This window comes from Halichoeres trimaculatus, unplaced genomic scaffold, assembly GCF_033239565.1.
Source record: "Halichoeres trimaculatus isolate MK-OKI-2021-1 unplaced genomic scaffold, fHalTri1.1 fHalTri1_scaffold_13, whole genome shotgun sequence".
In the NCBI taxonomy this organism is placed as follows: domain Eukaryota; kingdom Metazoa; phylum Chordata; class Actinopteri; order Labriformes; family Labridae; genus Halichoeres; species Halichoeres trimaculatus.
The window spans coordinates 28,724,905-28,744,130 of NW_027437191.1; the positions used below are offsets into that span (position 1 = coordinate 28,724,905).

General features: G+C 39.9%; 1 protein-coding gene across 2 annotated transcripts in view; it reads left to right on the top strand.

Moving 5' to 3' along the window:
- Positions 1-19,226, top strand: part of fam184ab (family with sequence similarity 184 member Ab) — a 233,802-nt gene that overhangs the window by 199,841 nt on the left and 14,735 nt on the right. For both annotated transcript variants that reach the window (XM_074685172.1, XM_074685173.1), the window contains exons 18-19: positions 5,304-5,450; positions 17,450-17,567. In XM_074685172.1, the coding sequence (XP_074541273.1) occupies positions 5,304-5,450; positions 17,450-17,567 (265 nt within the window). The remainder of the gene's footprint in view (positions 1-5,303; positions 5,451-17,449; positions 17,568-19,226) is intronic.

Below are 19,226 nucleotides of genomic sequence, written 5' to 3' on the forward strand. Positions count from 1 at the left end.
TGTTGCCAATGGTGGCGCCTGAGACGGCAGTATTTTGGCTTCAAAATCGTACAATGATAAATGGTGGAGCCACGCTGTTCACTCCATATACAGTCAATAGTTCATATTCTAAACACACAAAGGATCATATCAAATGCACCTTGTCCCAATGTGATGGTCACAGGGTGAACTTATTATTCATATCTATTATAACTATTGTGTGTGCTATATTTAGATTTATAATCTCCACTCAATTTAGCACCCGCACCATGCCATTTATTTTATAGAATTGTAAAGCAATTCAACTAGTAAGGGGTTAAGTTGGAGTTGGTGTTTTTAACATGGTGACCCACTGGGCTTCATAATGCATTTTCAGAAAACCACAGAAGTCTTTGAGACAAGGTCCATGCTTTATATAATCTGTGGGTAGTACTCCCAGGGGATTTTGAATGTATGTCATGTTTTTTATGGTTACATGACATCAGAAAAAGGACAAAGAGGACTTTAGGACCTTATATACTGTACGGTCTTGTGTCGGCTGCACGGGTACATGAGCAAATCAAAAGAACACAGCTCCCTTGGTAGCTGCCGGGAAACATCCACGATCAAAACTCCAAGCTCTTGCAAGGGGCGTCTCCTTTTTGTACCAGTACAAAGTGGCAACATCTAAACTATTATTAATGTTAGCTCAACATCTCTACCCACTGTTTCAGAACCAGACGCTGAGAAATATTCTCCCTAAGCCTGCTTTAATCACAGTGGTCCCTGTTATCAGTGCATGTTGCTGACTTCTCCTTTTACATTCGGATGATGATAGTTTCTGCAATCCTTCTCCTGCTGCTCCAGCCCTGATGAAAACACACAGAGATGAAAGAAGGAGAAAGACCAAATGAGGCAAATCAGTGCTTCTCTCTTATTCTCACTGTCTTTGTCTTACTCCTCTCCGGCGGTGTCAGGAGCTCATTGATTAGGGGATGTCAAGGTTGTTTAGGGTAAAAGCAGAAAGAGGAGTCTATAATCCTGTTGCCTTCTGCAGCATGATATGAATATTTCAAAGAGCTTAATGGCTAATGTGGTCCAGCTTTCATTAGAATCAATCTGTGACCCTGTATGTTTATTTCAAGGTCTCGTTACATGTCTGTAGGTTTGACTTCTGCTCCCGTTAGGCCTCATTCTCCATCATTTTTCATCTGCTGCCGGCCTTTTTTTTACATATACGTCTCCTCTTTCTCCCCCTCGTTGCTAGCAGGCCCATGCAAGCAGCACATTTCTCCTTCTCTTACGTAACCCCCCTCGTCTGAATCCTGGTCACAGCGCTAAAAATAGACTGATAAATAAATAAAGAGGAAGCAGAGAGAGCGATAAGATGTGCGCCCCTCAGGGAGAGTTGGCCCAGTCAGAGTGAGAGGCAGACAGACATCCATGTTCCCCCCTCCATCTCGCCCTCACTTCCCTTTCATCAGCCCTCTTCTCCTCCTCATTTAATTACCATCTTTTATTCCATTTTCCATCAACCCCGGCTTATTTTAGCTCCCGTCTTCCCGTTGCAGAACCTGCTACATTCGCAGAGTTATCATATTTGATAAGAAGAATTAATTAAACTCCTTTACATAACATGAACGTCAATTATTCATACATGTCATGTTTTCCATTTCAGCTATAATTTGATGCATTTTTCGGATCCTCTTAGTTATTCTGCTGCAGCATCAACTCAAATTGGAAACACATACCTCCGCCGTAATCACATTCAGAGCATGTTTCCATGTAATTATGTTTGAGGAATCCAGCCTCTGTATCTGTCTCTCTTTTCTTATCTCGCCACTGTTTCCTCAGTGAAACAATCCATTATGTTCACTTCCACCTGGACGGCGAAGGCGAGTGTGCAGGTCCTGATTAGGCCTTAAAGAGAAATGCCACTCATGGAACAGAGGAATGAATCCAAACACGTGTTTTATTCTGACATTTTGCTCATATGTTGAATATAAATCAGTGAAGCTGTAACTGCAGTGTGTATAATATGATGTATAAGATGTACACAGACAAGACACAGAGGGACTTGTCTCTGATGTCAGATATTGAAAGAAACCAGGTATGGCGCTTGTATTTGAGTAGATACACTGATCAGCCAACACCGTGTCCTTTGGTTTGACGTGTTTGCAGCAGGAAATTGGCAAACAAAGGAATGTGCTCAACTCTGAAGAAGCTAAACTCTGTAGGCTAGTCATAGTTTCCAGGTGTTTGAGGTTTCCAGGATTTACTAATAAGTGGTCCAAGGAAAGAATCCAAATAGAGACAAGGGCATAGGTGACCAAGGCTTACTGATGCTGGTTAGGAGTGCTGCACGATTTGGGGAAAAGGTGCGATTTGCGATTAGGTGGACAATATTGTGATTGCGATTGTGCTTGCGATTTAATATAAAAAGTTGTGTCATAATGAGTCTACAGACTTGCTTGGTTATCATGGAGAAAAATCTGAATTGCATGTGCTGACATTGCGATTGCAATTGCGATTGCGATAATCGTGCAGCCCTACTGGTTAGGAGTGAAGTCTGGCCCCATACCGTACAATACCAGCTTCAAAAACAACCACACCTGAAAACAAAGTGCTTTAAATGTAGATAAAAATAAAATGATAAAAAAAAAAACAGATAAGAAAAACAGACACATGGAAAAAAACATACTAAAAACAAAAGAAAATAAAAGGGAATAAGGTCAGGCAAAGAAACTAAGTCTCGCTGAGGTCAAAAGCCAAAGAATAAAAAAGTTACTGGACTAAAACTGGTGTCAATCATAGACTGTAAAAAAATTGGTGTCATCTCGCTCGGCTTACAGTGAAGGCACCACAAAAACTGCTCCCCCTGGTGGCTGGCTGCAGTATTGGTTAAAAAAAATCCATCTCCCCAGTCATTCCAGATGGGCTGCGGTCAAACTTTAAAAAATGAATACACTTCATAGAAATGTTTCTCACAACCGATTGTTGTGGTGATTTGAAGATATCATTTAGCTGTCTTGTATTCAAGTCCTCTTTTTTTCTGAAAGGTTTTGTTTTCTTTAGTCATAGGAGGTTAAAAACAAGGTTTTACGTCACGTTTAATGATGATTGACAGCTGTCATTCTTGTGTATTTTCTTCGGGGATTGTAAAATATGTTGGGAGGTAGAGTCAAGAAGAGATTAGACTCTCAAATTTTAGATAAAAATTATTTTTATCACCTGGCTCTGCTCAGTCATCAAAGTCTCTACTGCACAAACTCTGGCTGCACAACTGCTGCCAATGGCTGCGCCTGTGATTGTGGTATTTTGGCTTCAAAACTGTACAATGGTCAATGGTGAAGCCACGCTCTCTACAAAGGTGTCATATACAAGTGGTCTTTGCATTTTCAATTTAATGCTTAAAAATGTCACTAAATGAAGAAAAAAAATCCTGTCTAGTTCCTGTATCAACATCCTGGGGTTGAAATTCTGAATTTCAAAGTATTTCAGTGAGCACCCTGTAAAGGGCAGTTTGACGGGACAGCTGAAGAGAAGGAAGTGTTTTTTAGACATGCTTCAAAGATCAGGGGTGAGGGGCTGAATCAGTGGGTGATGAATCAGGGACGCTGTTTTCTGTACACAAGGTCCCCTTAAATGACTCCTTTAAAAGAGACATATCACACATGACACTGTGTGAAATATTACAAAGGTTTTTTGCTCTCTTTTGACCAACACCATTCTAACATGCTAATACATAAGTAATACAATTTCAGTGGTAAAATTTATTTTTTATTTATTTATTCAATAATTTATTCATATGTAAATGAGCCACCGCTGATACCGCCCCGCTCTTCTGGGTCACTGAGTGCGGCGCCACAAGCTCCGAGTGCACAATGTTTAGAAAACAGTGAAGCTCATTTACCGTAACATTACAGTATAAAACAACAGGCTAACAGCAGCTAAAGTTAGCATCCGAAAGCTAGCACAGAGACAGGGGGGACACTGAGGAAAAGCTCTTACATCTGCTCCACAGCACACAGCATTTAATATACTCACATTTCCAGGGTCCAAGGTTTGTTGGTGGATGGTTGGTAATGCGCCTGGATTCAGGACCAGTCTATTCGCTAGCCCTCTGTTGCACAATATGGGACCTTTAATAACAAAGGCTGCGTCCATCAAGCAAAGTCTGCTTATTTCTGTGTTTTTCCAACCAAACCAGAATACTTATACGTAACCGTTTCAGTCAAAAAGTGTAAGGATGATGTGTTTGTCTTTGGTCTAGGATTATGACATATAAGACATGATCTACCATGTTATTTATGCTCTTTACTGATTCCTAAGGTCATCACTGGCTTTATCCTTCAGCCCCACAGACAGATTCTGTTTGTCATTCTTCAGACTCGTCAAAGTGCTTCCAGGGTTTTTGCCCCCTTATCCAGATCTGAGCTACAAGATCACCTAAAACCAGTTATTATATTAGTTTAATTTGTTTTAAACAAGGGTTAAGTGTCATCTGATGAGTTTGTGCTCTCTGTGTGAAACTTTTTATGCTGCTGTCTTGGTCTGGGCTTCCTGTAAGAGAGGCGTTGCATCTCAATGGGAACATTTCTGGTAAAATAAATCAATAAAGTATTTTTTTTACCTTGTGAAAAGCTGCTCCTGAAACAAACCTACCTCATTGTGCTCACTTTGCCCCCAACAAAACATCCCACCCCCACCCACCCACACACACAGCTGCTTTCACTGTTTGTCTCTCCTCTTCATTGTCAGTTTTAAAGTTGCAAAAGTTCAATTTTTTTCCTTCTTACCAAACAAGTTTTTATGTGCATGAGATTTTTATTACAATATGCAGGATGTGTGTGAAGCAGGTCTGTTTGTGATGATGTAGACATACATTAGAGCTTTTCACCATATTTGCAAAGCAGATGTTGACAGATGTATGATCAATGACGCATGCATCAGAGTGCCTTTAATTTACTTTTTTTTTCTGTAATTATTGAATCTTACACGTTAATCTGACAGCTCCAGCCCTCACTTTGTTGAACGACTACTTCTTCTTAAGGATCCGATACTTAATCCCCCTCTTCAAAGTACTGGCTCTGTTTTTTCCCCTGATGAGGGCACTTCAGAGTCCACATCCCTCTTCAGCTCCTTCACTTAGTTAGAGAAGAAGTGCTCAAGCAAAGGATCATTTATCAGATGAGATTGTCTATAGGATGATTACCTCCCAGCAAGGTGAACTTCACATTAACAGTTGTCTGGTCAAGTGATAGCAGCCAATCAGGAGTCAGGACATCGGTCTCGTCTGTCTCCTCCCACCAGCTCCTCAACTGTCCGCTCTTCTGTCTCCTCAGGGCTCACGAACAAGAGCTGTTGAAGAAGCACGAGAGGGAGCTGGCCGAGATGAGCGCCGTTCACAGCAGAGAGACGCAGAATATGCTGTCAGACTTCAACAAAGCCCAGGAAGTGCTCAAAGACAAGATCTCCGCCCTTCAGATTCTGTATGTAAACACTGTAAACACTCTGTGTGTGTGAGAGTGTGTGTGTGTGTGTGGCCCTTAAACACATCTGCAGCTGACAGAGGTCTATGGCCCAGAGGAAAATCACTTCTAATCTAATTCTTGACTCATGATTGCTTTGTGCAAAGGTCAACCTATTTGTCCTACATAATGTGATTGTGTGTTGTCAGGTGCCAAGTGGACGCTTTAAACTACAGACACGTCGTCTCCGGAGACAATAAAAGACAAAGCACTGGAACTTGCAGACAAAATCTACACAGACCTCTTTTATTTTTTATGCATCAGCTGGAGCTGAATATAAATAGTAGGCGGGTGTGATGAACTATTTTCCTCTCAGCTAATCATATTGTTCATGTCATACGTTATAAACAGCTGCATCGTGCACAACCATAAAAGGAAGCGCCAATGGAGATTTACCGGTGCGCCCTCAGTCTGTACCTGAGCTGCATTCATCTGGAATCACTCCTCTCTGTTTCAAGACACAGAGAAAACACAAAAAGATAAGAATAACTCCAAAAAAATCAAAAGATCAAAAAGAGCGGCACAAAGTCGAGCGCCGCGCAGCGATCCTAGTTCGGTGTGAACGCGGCGAAATGTGCTGTTCTGCACGCTCCCACACATTTCCACGGTGCGAAGGCTTTGATCAGAAATGAAAGAAAATTCCAGACTTGTCAGGCAGTCTGTTTTTTTTTCAGAAATCTGATCCCAGCTTAATGAAAGATTGATATCAGAAGCTTCTGCTTTATGAGGGAGAGTGTCTCAGGTTTCATATCCTGGGTTTCCGTTTGTGTAGGCAGCAGCTGTTTGCTGATGTGATGATGATGATGATGATGATGATGTGAGTCATGAAGTGCGTCACCATGACAGCGTCACGCTAACTGTGTTAAAGGTAGTTGGAAAGTTTGTAGTTTGTTCATTGTGATAAGAGCCTGATGTCTGAAAATGACTGATGTTCTGAAACAACTCACTTCCAGGTTATTAAAACAGAAAGCTGAAGTCTGAAGGTAAGAAAACAGATAAAATTTGAGCTCAATTCCTTCAGCATACCTTACAGGGTTACAGGGTCTGTAGGTAAACTGTGTCAGGTTGCATCACAGAATGTGGCTAAGGCTAGCAGAGCTAGCACCCTGCAAATGCAGCCAAACTGCACCGTGCTCCTGGACTCCATGTGTCATCTGTGAAAAGGTCGAGTCTAATATTTTCTAACGCATTTAAAGCGTTTATAGAGGCTGTAGTTCTGGACAGCTCTTTTCCCAAATGTCACTTTTCTCAAATTTCCCACTCATTTCCTGCTCTATCCACCTTCCTTATTTTTTAGAAAAAGATAAAATGAATTCAACTTAGAGACAGCAAAACAACACCAAAAACACAGAATGAGATAAAGAAATCAAGGGTTGAGATCAGCCTTATAACACCACATTATGTATTAACTAGGGGTGCATCGATCACAATTTTCTGGCCAATCACCGATCTTTAAAAAACCTGACCTGCCATTACCGATTCTGATTTTTTATTTTTTATAACTGACAGCATATACCTTCAATGTTCCAATCTTATTCTAATGAAAAACAATAATATAAACAATAAAATCCTTTTGTTTTAACCTAAACAACCAATATAGTGTTGAGTTTTAGGTCTCAGAGCAAAAAGCAACAACGGCTGGCTGTCAGACCTTCCCGGAGGAATATAAGATCAGTTTCATATGTAAGAATGAGCTGATCACCAATCACTGATCACCGTCCCTCAAAATTAAGGAAATCGGCTCCGATCGATGGGTGCATGTCTAGTAATAACGCGCCATACCCATACCCTTACCATACCATCTTTATTTATAAAGAACTTTCAAAAACAACCACAGCTGTACACAAAGTGCTGTACAGGTAGATAGAAATAGAATAATAAAAAACAGACACATAACAGAAAACACACTAAAACAATTTAACCTCTTAAGAGCCAGCGTCCACATTTTTGTACATTACATTTCTGCCTCTCAGACCCATGATACTTAGTTTTTTCAAACTTTGACCGAGAAGCCACACTTAGAGACACTGCCCGCATCATCACTTGGGATGGGTACCAGATTAGGTACTTTTATAGGTACCGAGCAAATTCTGTCCAAAGTACTGGGAACCGATTCACGTAAGATCAAAAGGTACCATGTTTAGGTACCTAAATGCATCCCTGTGACTGTGAGAAAGTGGGAGAGTAGGTGATTTTCCATGCTGGACATGAACACAACATTGCAAGGTTAGATAGTGAATTATATTGAAGAACAGTTATGTTAAATTGAAAAGAATTTATATTTTATTATTAAATAAATTTATATTTTTTACCACATAAACAAACAAAAGTCTAGAAAATTGGTACCGTTGAGTATTGATACCGATTGTTAGGAACCAGGAATCAGTAATGTAGCGTTTCAGATGTGAAAGGTACCCATCCCTTCTCAGCACCTGCAGGAGCGGCCCCAATGTGTAATAATGTAAAAAAAAATCTCTTCATTATGAAATCCAAATTTTGTAATAATCTGTCACATTTTGTAATAAAATTCTTTAACACAATATGCAAAAACTTTGCTGCATCATGTAATGAGTTCTCACATATTGCATCACTTATTACAAAATGCAAGTTCGCAAATGTTATTTTATTTTATTACAAAATTTGGCAGATTATTACGAAATGTGGGGTTATTACATAATGAAGTGAAAATTTATTACAGTGTTACATATTGTAACAATGTGGTAGTAATGTGGTGTTACTAGCCAACTCAAGACAAAGGGAATCAAGCACTGACATCAACTTTACACAAAAAGTAAGACAATTTTGTTTGTTGGATTATTTTGTAGTTGTAACAATGCTTCTTGGGTTGAAACATACACTGTTGTAAAGCCTGTAAGTTATCTTTTAAATGGAGCCACATTTGTGGGATAAAGCAGAGCTGAGTATGTGAAATGCACCCATGAAAAATTTGCCAAATCTATCTGGCAGTGCCAAACAAACGTGCATTAGGTCAGCGTCAAGCTCTCGTTTCCCAAAATCAAGCTGCAGCATAATTTAGATTAAGCGCTAGTACCATTTCAAAATTGCCTTATTTTAATGATAAGTTTATAAAAGGATGTTTTGAGGTGAGACTTGAAAGAATTAAAGAATGCAGACCTGTTATGTTAAAGGGCAGTTCCACTAATTAAGAGCCTCAAAAGGTGACAGATGTATTTTATCCAGGTCACTGAATCTCACAGTGTTACACTTAACCTACAGTAGAACAACATGCAATGATGTCTTTATCCAACAGCAACCAATAGTTTATATTGAATACAATGATACTGCTTCAAGAAATGGACCATTAGAGGACAAGTTTTTCTCTTAAAATAAAATAAAAAGGGTCTCTTTTTCATTTTGGTTTAAACAATCTGTTATATGTTTGAAATAAGTGCGTGTGGTGGACTTTGTTAAAAGCTACTAAACTGTTCGATTATGATTCTCTGAAAGCAGATGAAAATGTTTCTACTCTGCTAAAGTAACACACTGAATTCTCCGTCCTCTGCCTGTATTTAAATATACATTCATGAATCTAAATGCAGTCAAAATGTAGAGTATGAATATTTTATTAGCATCCTTTAACTGTGTGTAGTTTGTGTGTAAATTGAACCCTTGTTATTCCAAGATGTGACCTCTGTGTTATCAGCGCTAGCTACAGCTCACTGTGTCGTAAACAACAGCCATTGTCCCATTGTTCTGCGTCGATGATTGGACTGGCTGATGGGCACCCGTACTGCATAATACATGAAAAGTATGTAATTATGATATTATGGAGTGTGCCAGGCTGAGATTATCATTGGTTATTCCATTCTGCCTGCTAAAGCCATTGTCAGTGGTTCCTAATTAAGACTGGTGGACTCCAGAGCTCCAGTGCAAACCTGTAGCAACATGGAAACCATCGACCTTTAAATAAATCACACTCAGACACAGACAGAAACTTCCCGTTCCAGTTGAAATCTTCCAACAGATTGGTCTTATGAAATATAAATTTGACTCTCGGCTGTCTGCAAACACGCTGAATTTATTTCCCTCTCATTTAAAAGTACATTAGTCTGCGTCACTTATAGGGACAGGGTTGTTTTCTCAAACATTAAAAAGTGCTTCTCAGATGAACTCTGTTTAATGTACTGTACCGTGTGAAGTGTGCAGAAAGCATAGCAAGTTTATTTATCTTTAAACACAAAAAGGTGATCCTAAAATATTTTAAATGAGACGTTGAAGAGGGGGTATCAAGTTTTCCTATACTTTCAGATAAATATAAGTTAAAGATGCTATGTGGAGGATCGGTTTTAATTGGACTCCCTTGCCACCTTTTGGCCCAGAGTCTGTCACTGTCGTACATTACTTTTAGCAAGACGTGTGTGTGTTTTCAAATTGAATGGAGATTGGAAACAAACAAATTTTCTTTGTTCAAGACAACTTCTTACTGGATACAACACCCCAAGGTAAGGGACTTGTCAATACAGTTACATAGCGCTACGGTTTGAAACATGACATCAAGCAAATGTTTTTGTAGCCCGCTATATATAGGGTATCTGTGTTCCGATTCATCTGTAAGCTAACGTGACAATAAGTCCCTTTCACACAGAAAATTTCCGTGTCGTGCACACTTGAAAATTTCTAACCTGCTAGATTGAGACTCGTTGACAAGATGGCGGAAGAAGGGGATCTCCTAGTAGTCAAAAAATGCAGAAAAACAGGAATCTGTAAGACTCTTCGCACATGCCCTTTTTCCACCAAGCTGGTTCCAGGGCTGGTGCTACTGGTGCTAGAGCCAGTTCGCAGTTGGTTCAAGTGAGAACCGGTTAAGAACCGTTTGCTTTTTCACAAACGGGTGCCGGCTCATTAACTTATCTTCTTCTTCTGTTGTTTCACTTACCCCAAACTCGTCTTTTTAAAAATGGCGCTCTTCCATGTTTTTACTCTGCTTTGGTTGGTCAATAATCCCGCTCCCACCCACTGACATAAGCCTGTAGCTCCCGACGTAACGTGGTTCTTTCTGCTTGTCCAGCAAAGAGTTGGTGTTTGCCAAGCACTGGTTTTGAGAGCCAGCAACCGGTGCTTAGTCTGTGGAAAACCAAAGAACTGGTGCTAAGTCTGGCTTTAGCTCTGAACCAGCCCTGGAACCTGCTTGGTGGAAAAGGGGTAACAGAGATCACCGTGATAACCAAGTGGCAAATAATTCATGGTGTGAAATTGCAGCAACTCTCAACAGAGAAAAGAAATCGGTTTAAAGAACCTGGAAAAATTTCTGGGACAGACATGTGATGTTGTAAACAAAGGCAAACTTGTTCGACTCTTGTTTAGTACTCTGGTAGTCCTACGTTTGTGATACACCACCCCCTGCAGTTCGGGAATGGACACCAACCAACACCCTGTGGGGTGTCAAAAAGCATAAAAGCCTCATGCGTTCTCTTGCGGGGATCTTGTGCGTCTGAAGCATAATACAGCTTTAAGTCTGTGCAAATTTTCAAATCCCTGAATCTATTTGTAAACTGCTCAAAACGGTCTGTTCCTAAAACATCATGAAATCTTAAAGAGTTTTTCCACAAGCTTTGCTGAAATGATGAGGTCATTGTGTAAGGAGCTCCCAACATGTCACGTACAGAGGACGGGCCTTAAACACCAAGGTTTCCCTTCACTCTGCTCCTGACAGGTCTTTAGAGGCCTGGCCAATCAAAGGGAAAGGATTTGTGGATTAGGGAGCCTTAAAGAGACAGCAGCTACAACAAAGTGTTTCAGACAGAGACGGAAAGAAAGGTTTTCTAATACAACAGAGAGAAAATTAGAGATTTTTTTGAGCTGTGTGAAGCTACTACAGGTGTACCAGAAGGATAGAATAAAACCTTAAAGTATGAACATTACCCCCTCTTTAAGACGTCATAAAAGAGGAAAAGAAGAGCAAATGTTTCTCTACCAGACAGTGAAAAAATGCCTTGTCATGTCTGCAACTCAGACTTCAAATATCATCAGGAGCTCCCTCAGATGTGGAGCCTGCAGGGACCAGAGGTAATGCAATCATACGGGGGTCTACTTCAGCAATGAGTGGCAGTATGTCTCCGTTATTAAAGAGGTGGAGGAACATACAGGTTGTTAATGACATGCAGGTGACATACAGTGAGAGGACTCTGAGGTTAACTCAGGTTCCTGTGAAGCAAACGGCTCTGCTGCAGTGAAACTCTGAAGAAGAAGAAGAAAAGAGCAGCTGTAGGAAATCTTGAGGTTACATCTCCAGAGACCAGAGAGGAGAGTGTGTATGAGATGGCTTCAGGTAAAGACTCGAAGGAGATGAACGAAATGAAAAAAAAAATGAAGAAAGGAGTGAGGTAAAGGGTACATTTTAGCTGGTGGGCTCTGAATGATGCTAAGTCATGAGGGAAATGAGCTGCAGCAGGCCTCGGGGGAAAGTTATTGAGCTGCGCAGATAAACTGAGGACAACAGATAAAAACAGGGTGTGATAAAGAAAGAAGAGGCCAGAAAAGTCTGCAGCTCAGAGTCAGGAGATATGCAGAGACTTCTCAGAGCTGACCTCCTTTTAGTGCAACTCAGTCGAGAGCAAAGCACCACCTGCTGGACTGAAAGAGGAGCTGCACGTCAGGGATGCAGGCCCATCAAAGCAAAGTGTTTGTTGTTAAATATAGAAATGGGAGTTTGTGTTGACACTTCTCATATAGGACACAGAATCATGTCATGATTAGAAGAGCAGATGTGCTAACTTTTTGGGGTACTCTTAAATTATGGAGCAAGGCAGCTGGAGCTCATGGTTTGCAAATCATTTAAAGGGACAGATCGTAAAAAGATACTTGCTGATATCCTTTGGTATCCAGAGTATCCTATTACCCACAAACTGTGAAACAAGTCCACCCAGTCTTTAGGGCATAGTCTGTCTGCTGTTAATGCAAAATCTAATGATCCAATCAGAATCTGCTTTTCTTGTGATGTCACTACGAGAGTTATGGTAATATCTACTACTTCCTCACGTGGGATCTTCATCTTTTCCTTCCACTTTCTGCTTTCAGAGCTAAACTTTTGGAGATTCTGACATTTTTTCTCACAAAAGTTGAGCCTGGTTAAACGTCTATGACAAATCCACACTGTAGCTTACACCCAAGGTTCACATAGCCTTGTGATTGGATTTTAATTTCCCCCCATTTCCCCTTTCAGATTAATGTTATATGTTATAAAGATTTGGGCTGAAAGTTTGACATGATAGCATCACACAGTTGCTGCAGATTTGTCGGCTGAACATCCATGATGAGAATCTCCCGTTCCACCACATCCCAAAGGTGCTCTATTGGATTGAGATCTGGGGACTGTGGAGGCCATTTGAGTACAGGGAACTCATTGTCATGTTGAAGAAACCAGTCTGAGATGATTCCAGCTTTATGACATGGAGTGTTATCCTGCTGGAAGTAGCCATCAGAAGATGGGTACACTGTGCTCATAAAGGGATGGACATGGTCAGCAACAATACTCAGGTAGGCTGTGGACTTTAAACCATGCTCAGTTGGTACTAAGGGGCCCAAAGTGAGCCAAGAAAATATCCCCCACACCATTACACCAGCAGCAGCAGCCTGAACCGTTGATACAAGTCAGGATGGATCCATACTTTCATGTTGTTGAGGCCAAATTCTGACCCTACCATCCGAATGTGGAGCAGAAATCCAGACTCATCAGACCAGGCAACGTTTTTCCAATCTTCTATTGTCCAGTTTTGGTGTTGCTGTGTGAATTGTAGCCTCAGTTTCCTGTTCTTAGCTGACAGGAGGGTCACCCGGTGTGGTCTTCTGCTGCTGTAGCCCATCTGCCTCAAGGTTGGACGTGTTGTGTGTTCAGAGATGCTCTTCTGCAGACCTCGGTTGTAACCAGTGGTTATTTGAGTTACTGTTGTCTTTCTATCAGCTCCAACCAGTCTGTCCATTCTCCTCTGACCTCTGGCATCAACAAGGCATTTTGTCCCACAGAACTGCTGCTCACTGGATATTTTCTCTTTCTGGGACCATTCTCTGTAAACCCTAGAGATGGTTGTGGGTTAAAATCCCAGTAGATCAGCAGTTTCTGAAATACTCAGACCAACAACCATGCTACGTTCAAAGTCCCTTAAATCACCTTCATTTCCCATTATGATGCTCGCTTTGAACTGCAGCAGATCATCTTGACCATGTCTACATGCCTAAATGCATTGAGTTGCTGCCATGTGATTGGCTGATTAGAAATTTGCGTTCACGAGCGACTTTCTTGTTTGGCTTTTTGTGTTTATGCTTCTTTGCCTCCATCTTTTTGAGTTTTGTTCAGTTTTGATTATGAGTTGAATCCTAATCTGGTTTTACTTCATTAAAGTTGTTAAAACGTCTGCACAGTAAAATCCTCCTCAAAGAAACTTAAAGTAATTAAGTTTCAGACACACGTAGTGAGGTTGTCCGCTTACTTTCTGTGTTTGACAAGTTTCCCTGTTCGGTTTTCTTCTAGGTCAGCATTTTAATCTTGGCACTTCCTTTACTTCACCCTGTAAACAAGTGTTTCTGGGTCTTCATCTCATTAACTAAGATCATTAATCTATTTTAAACCAGCAGCCTGTCGCTCTCCACCTAATTAATCAACAAAGTAACAACAGCCTCATCCTACTTAACAAATCCCCTCTCCCTGAGCAGACGCTGAAAAAGCTCCCCGTAAGTTTCACTTCAGGTCTGAACAGTTCGTCCTGTCTCAGTGGAAAGTGTGTGTTTGAGTCACACTTTCTTCTTCACCTGCAGGAAAATCTGTTTGACAAGTTAAGACACAGAGCTGCAGGTGGATGTGTTTAATCCTTGGACATATTTAGTTCATGTCATTTCAGACAGAACACAGACGCGATGAAGTGGATGCGAGACTTCATGTGTCACTGACCGTCCGGTCGGGTGTCACTGAGGGATTTCCCACTCAGTGAGCAGTCGCTGAAGCTCTGGCAGTCAGGCGTGAAATAGTTGGACACGAAACATTTGACCTTGGTGAGCTCCTGCCAGAGGAAATCCAACCTCTTTATTGTAGAAGCATATCTCTAATGTGCACAAAAGTAAAATAAATGAAAAAAATCTTGGGTTTGTAAATCTGACCAAGACTGCCCCTATTTCCTATGAGTGGAAACCAACAACCTTTGCAACTCATTCTTTTCCTGAAAGTACAGCCTCTAAACAGTTGTTTTAAAGCAGGACTCAAACAGTGATACCATCCCATGAATACAAGACTTTTTTAAAGGATTCTTTATCATTGTGAGATAGGGCTGTTTTCACCATATGTGTATATAACTCCACCATAAATGGTCAGATTGCTTTGCAAAACAATACAAGACAAGGTCACCATAATTTCTGACAGATGTAAAAGTACGATCCAGATCCTGGCAATATTCTGGATACTAAGATCCAGAATATGAAATATGTACTGGGTCATCATAATTTTCAACACTGTCAGGAAACAAATCATTGTACAAACCTGTAACTAACACCAAATTGTAGCAGACAGTCTGCTGAAAGGGTCTGCACTCTCTTGAGTGCTTTTCTAGTTGAAGCTTTTTTTGAGAGAAAGCTTTTTCTCTGACAAATTATTTTGACTGTGTAGACACAGTCATGTTTTTCAATATTATTATTTCTTTAACAAAAAATTTCAAAACCCAGGTCCCTACGTTAGAATGTCCCAAGATTTTTTTCGCTTTTAAAGGCGAGGTAAATTGAAATGAGTAAACAAAGGGATGTTAATATTGATATATGATATATCGATGGTTTTTCACACTGCAAAAAAAACTGAAATTTTATCAAGTGTTTTTGTCTTATTTCAAGTAAAATTGTCTCATTACACTTGATATGAGCCACATTCAACTTGTCAGTCCAGAAAAATGTTTTATTTTAAGTTATTTAAAGACAAAATGAGGTCTGAATTACTGTAACAAGTAAAAAATTATCTGCCAATGGAACAAGAGAAATTTGCTTGAAACTAGATTAGTGTCTTATTACAAGTAACTTTTCTCTTTTTGTATTTAGGGATGGGTGCCGAATTAGGTACTTTTAAAGCTACCGACCAAATTCTGTTTAAAGTACCAGGTACCGATTCATATAAAATCAAAAGGTACCATGTTAAGCTATATGTTTTATTGTTAGACTATTTTATTGTTAGACAAATTGATTTTTCTTAACCACATCAATACAAAGAAGTACCAAAAATTGGTACTGTTGAGTACCGATACCAATTACCAGGCACTGGGCATCGGTACCGTATCACTGCAGTTGTGAAAGGTACCCATCCCTACTTCCATTGGCAGATTTTTAACCTGTTACAAGCAGTTTAAACCTCACTTTTGTTTTTAAATGTCTTGAAAAAATAATTAATATTAAAAAAATATTAAGTCTAAAAAGACATTTTCCACTGAAAATAAGACAAAAACACTTGATAAGATTTCAGTTTTTTGCAGTGTTAACTATTATTCTTTCATCATTTAAAATGTCATCTCTTGAAACAAAAATTTGTTTTTGTTTGTTTAATTCCATATCTATTTAAAGAGAATGTTAGGAGCCAAGAAATTGAAAACAGTCACCATGATATGATATGATATGATATCAGTGGATTTATTCTGAGCTTGACTGGTTTTAAATGTGCTATATAGGATGTTTTTGAGTCCATTCCTGCACACTTTTGGGTAAATTTGTTGAATAAAGATTTTTTTTTTGCCTCAGGACCTTCAGACTGTACAGTCTCAGCTTCTCATTGTCCTGAAATATTTGCTCCCAAACTGACACAGACATCACCAGAGAGGTTTGGGATAAAACAGGTTGTGATGTTTGAGCTTCAGAAACTGTTTGACAAACAGAAAGAACGCCATGGAGCGGTTATCAGATGTGAACAGAAGGACCAGCCCAGCAGCACACAGAGTATCTGATCACATCAGCGTGTATCACCATCACTGAGCGCGGCTCCGCTGGACGCCCCTGTACATCAGCGGGCAACCCTCTGAGAGAGCGCAGTTTATCGGGCAGACAAGCTGCTCTGGTGCTCGGCCTTGAAGACAGTGTGATTTCACACTGTGGCATAAATGTCACACAGATACCCCTCTGTGGCGTGTGCTGTGGGGGAGTGGGAGGTGAAGGCTGTTTAGTTCACTGTCACAGAGGCTGTTGGTGCAGAAAGCTTTGTTTGGTCAAAGAAGAAAACAAAGTGACACTTGTAACTGAACTTAGTGCCTATTTCAAGCTGCGTTTTGTTCTTTCTTTTCTTTTCTCTGTTGAAGTTTCAGATTTATTTGATTCAGCTCTCACTCATCATATCGTAGCTATAGTAGATATTTGGATGAAGTCATAAAGGCTTTGGCGTCTTACCCTTCTCATTAGAGCTCCACTACTTTGTAGTAAAGTAGTGAACAACTCACGTCACATGTTGCATTAATGCTCAGTATTTTAACCTTTAAAAGACCTCTCCAAAGTGCATAAGTCCCCTAAACTACAGGCTGCTGCAGCTGCCAAATGGAGGCTTTTAAAGGTCTTTCTTTCATTTTATAACACTTTCTGAGCACATGAGTCATTCCTCAGCCTAAACCGTCGCTGAAGATTGGTTGCTTTCCGCTCGAGTTGTTTTTCAGCCGGCTCTAATGCCCATTGTGCTCAGCGATCTTTAGCATGTGTTGCATTAAGGGAAATGTCACCAGATTTTAGATGAATTGGAGGTTTTGCTGAAGTGGTGATTTCTCTGAGGGGCGGGTGGGATAATAACAGAAATCCATTATAACACTTTTGAAAGTTCTCAGAAGGAAAACAGCTTCAGGAAAAACTGCTGCTCTGGTTTGAATTTAACACATAAAACCCTTCATGGTATTTTTTTTACAGGAGAGGGATGAATACGTCATATTTTTAACTGATCATGTGATGTTTGTCTCCTCTTCAGATTATTTATGTTGGTTCATTTCTCTGACACCCCACAGGCTTGAAGGATCAGAGGAGAAGTTCAGAAACAGGGAGAGTCGTCCTGAGGATCTGCAGATGATCGCGGAGCTGAAGGACATGGTGTCCGAGAGGGAATCACTAGTCAAGAAACTGGTGGTAGGTAACAGCTGATGACCCAGATGCCATTTAGTTACTCAGTTATTTGAATTACCTTTTGTTTATTTCAGGTTTTAAAAACATGTAAGGCCAAAATGTTGGATATGAACATTTTTTTTCTCATTTTAAAAAGAAAAACACTAATTTTGTACTTGGCAACAGTGGGGGAAGCTTCTAGAATGCTATCTAGAGAACTGGCCAGGGTTTCTATAACAGCTGAAATGTAGCATCACTGACTTAAGTTTTCAAAGAACAATCCTAAAATTGGAAAAAAAAAAATGTCTGCGCTGCAAATCAGCCACTGACAAATCAACTACAGAGACAAGAGGAAGCCTGAAAACTAAGCAAAACAGACATGGCAAAGTTGCAAAAGTAAGTAAATTTTAACTCAAGTCTTCTTAACTTTCGTTGTGGCTTTAGCATTCTTGGTTTTTTCTTTGCTTTTGCAAATCAGTTGACACCTACCAGCCACCATATTTATCACGTGATCAATTCCTCTTTTTTTCTGCCCATCAGTTTTTTTGTGCACTGCGAGAAAATAAGATCTCATCAAGTGTTTTGGCCTTATTTTAAGAAAAAATGTCTTATTAGACTTGATATGAGCCACATCCAACTTATCGGTCCAGAAAAATGTCTTGTTTTAAGTTATTTTAAGAAAAAAGTTGAGGTTTGAATTGTTTGTAACAAGTATAAAAAAACAGCCATAATAAGAAAAATTTGCTAGAAAATCTGCTTTAAACTAGAATAATGACTCAATACAAGTAAAACTTTTCTTGTTCAGGTGAATGTGGCTTATATTAAATCTAAAAAGACGTTTTCTACTGAAAATAAGACAAAAACTCTTGATAAGATTTTTTTTTTTCCAGTGTGAAGCACTTTGGGTTAGGAGTTAAGTCTATACACAAAAATATGACATCTATAAGCTCTGCCTGATACTTCAAATAAACTAATTAAAAGGAAACAAAAAGATCATTTCAAATTTATATATGTTTATATGTGACACAAACTTAATGCCACCCTGGACTCAGCACGTGTCTGAAGAGAGGATCTGAGATAAAGCTGTAAAGCATTTCACACAAGTTGAGTATGTGTTTTTTTTATAAATCCTCAGCCTGCTTTAAAGACAGGTTGGAACCACTTGTGAAGCTCAAAATTTGATGACTAAGCACTTTTAAAACCCAAAGATCAGGGTTGATTACAGCGGGGGTCCTTGTAGCTCTTGAAGTCAACTGTTGACTTGTTAAAGGATCCACTTCAGACTTTCAGAGGTCTGTTAGTGCTACAGGTGATATTCAGTCTGTAACCATTTGAAAAAAGTCTAAACTGAAGGTTAATGTCTAATTCAGAGGTTTAATTTATGCCAGTCTGCCCACTTTGCACTGAGATTTTACCAAGTGTGTCTGGGACTCGAGTAACCTCAAGGTTTCTGTCGTTCCACGGCTCCACTCACATGAAGGTGACTTCATAAATAGGCGTACTGTGTCTCAGGGTGTAATAACGTGGTTATTTGGGTTTCCTCATGAGTCACTGGCTCGCGTCTGACACCAACAGTCTGCCCTCATTGGGATGTAAAGTGAAACCAAAGTGCTAAAAGGGTCATTTTCTGGCCTCAGTTTGTGATAAAGAATAAAAATTAGAGTTGGAGGCCACTTAAAATGT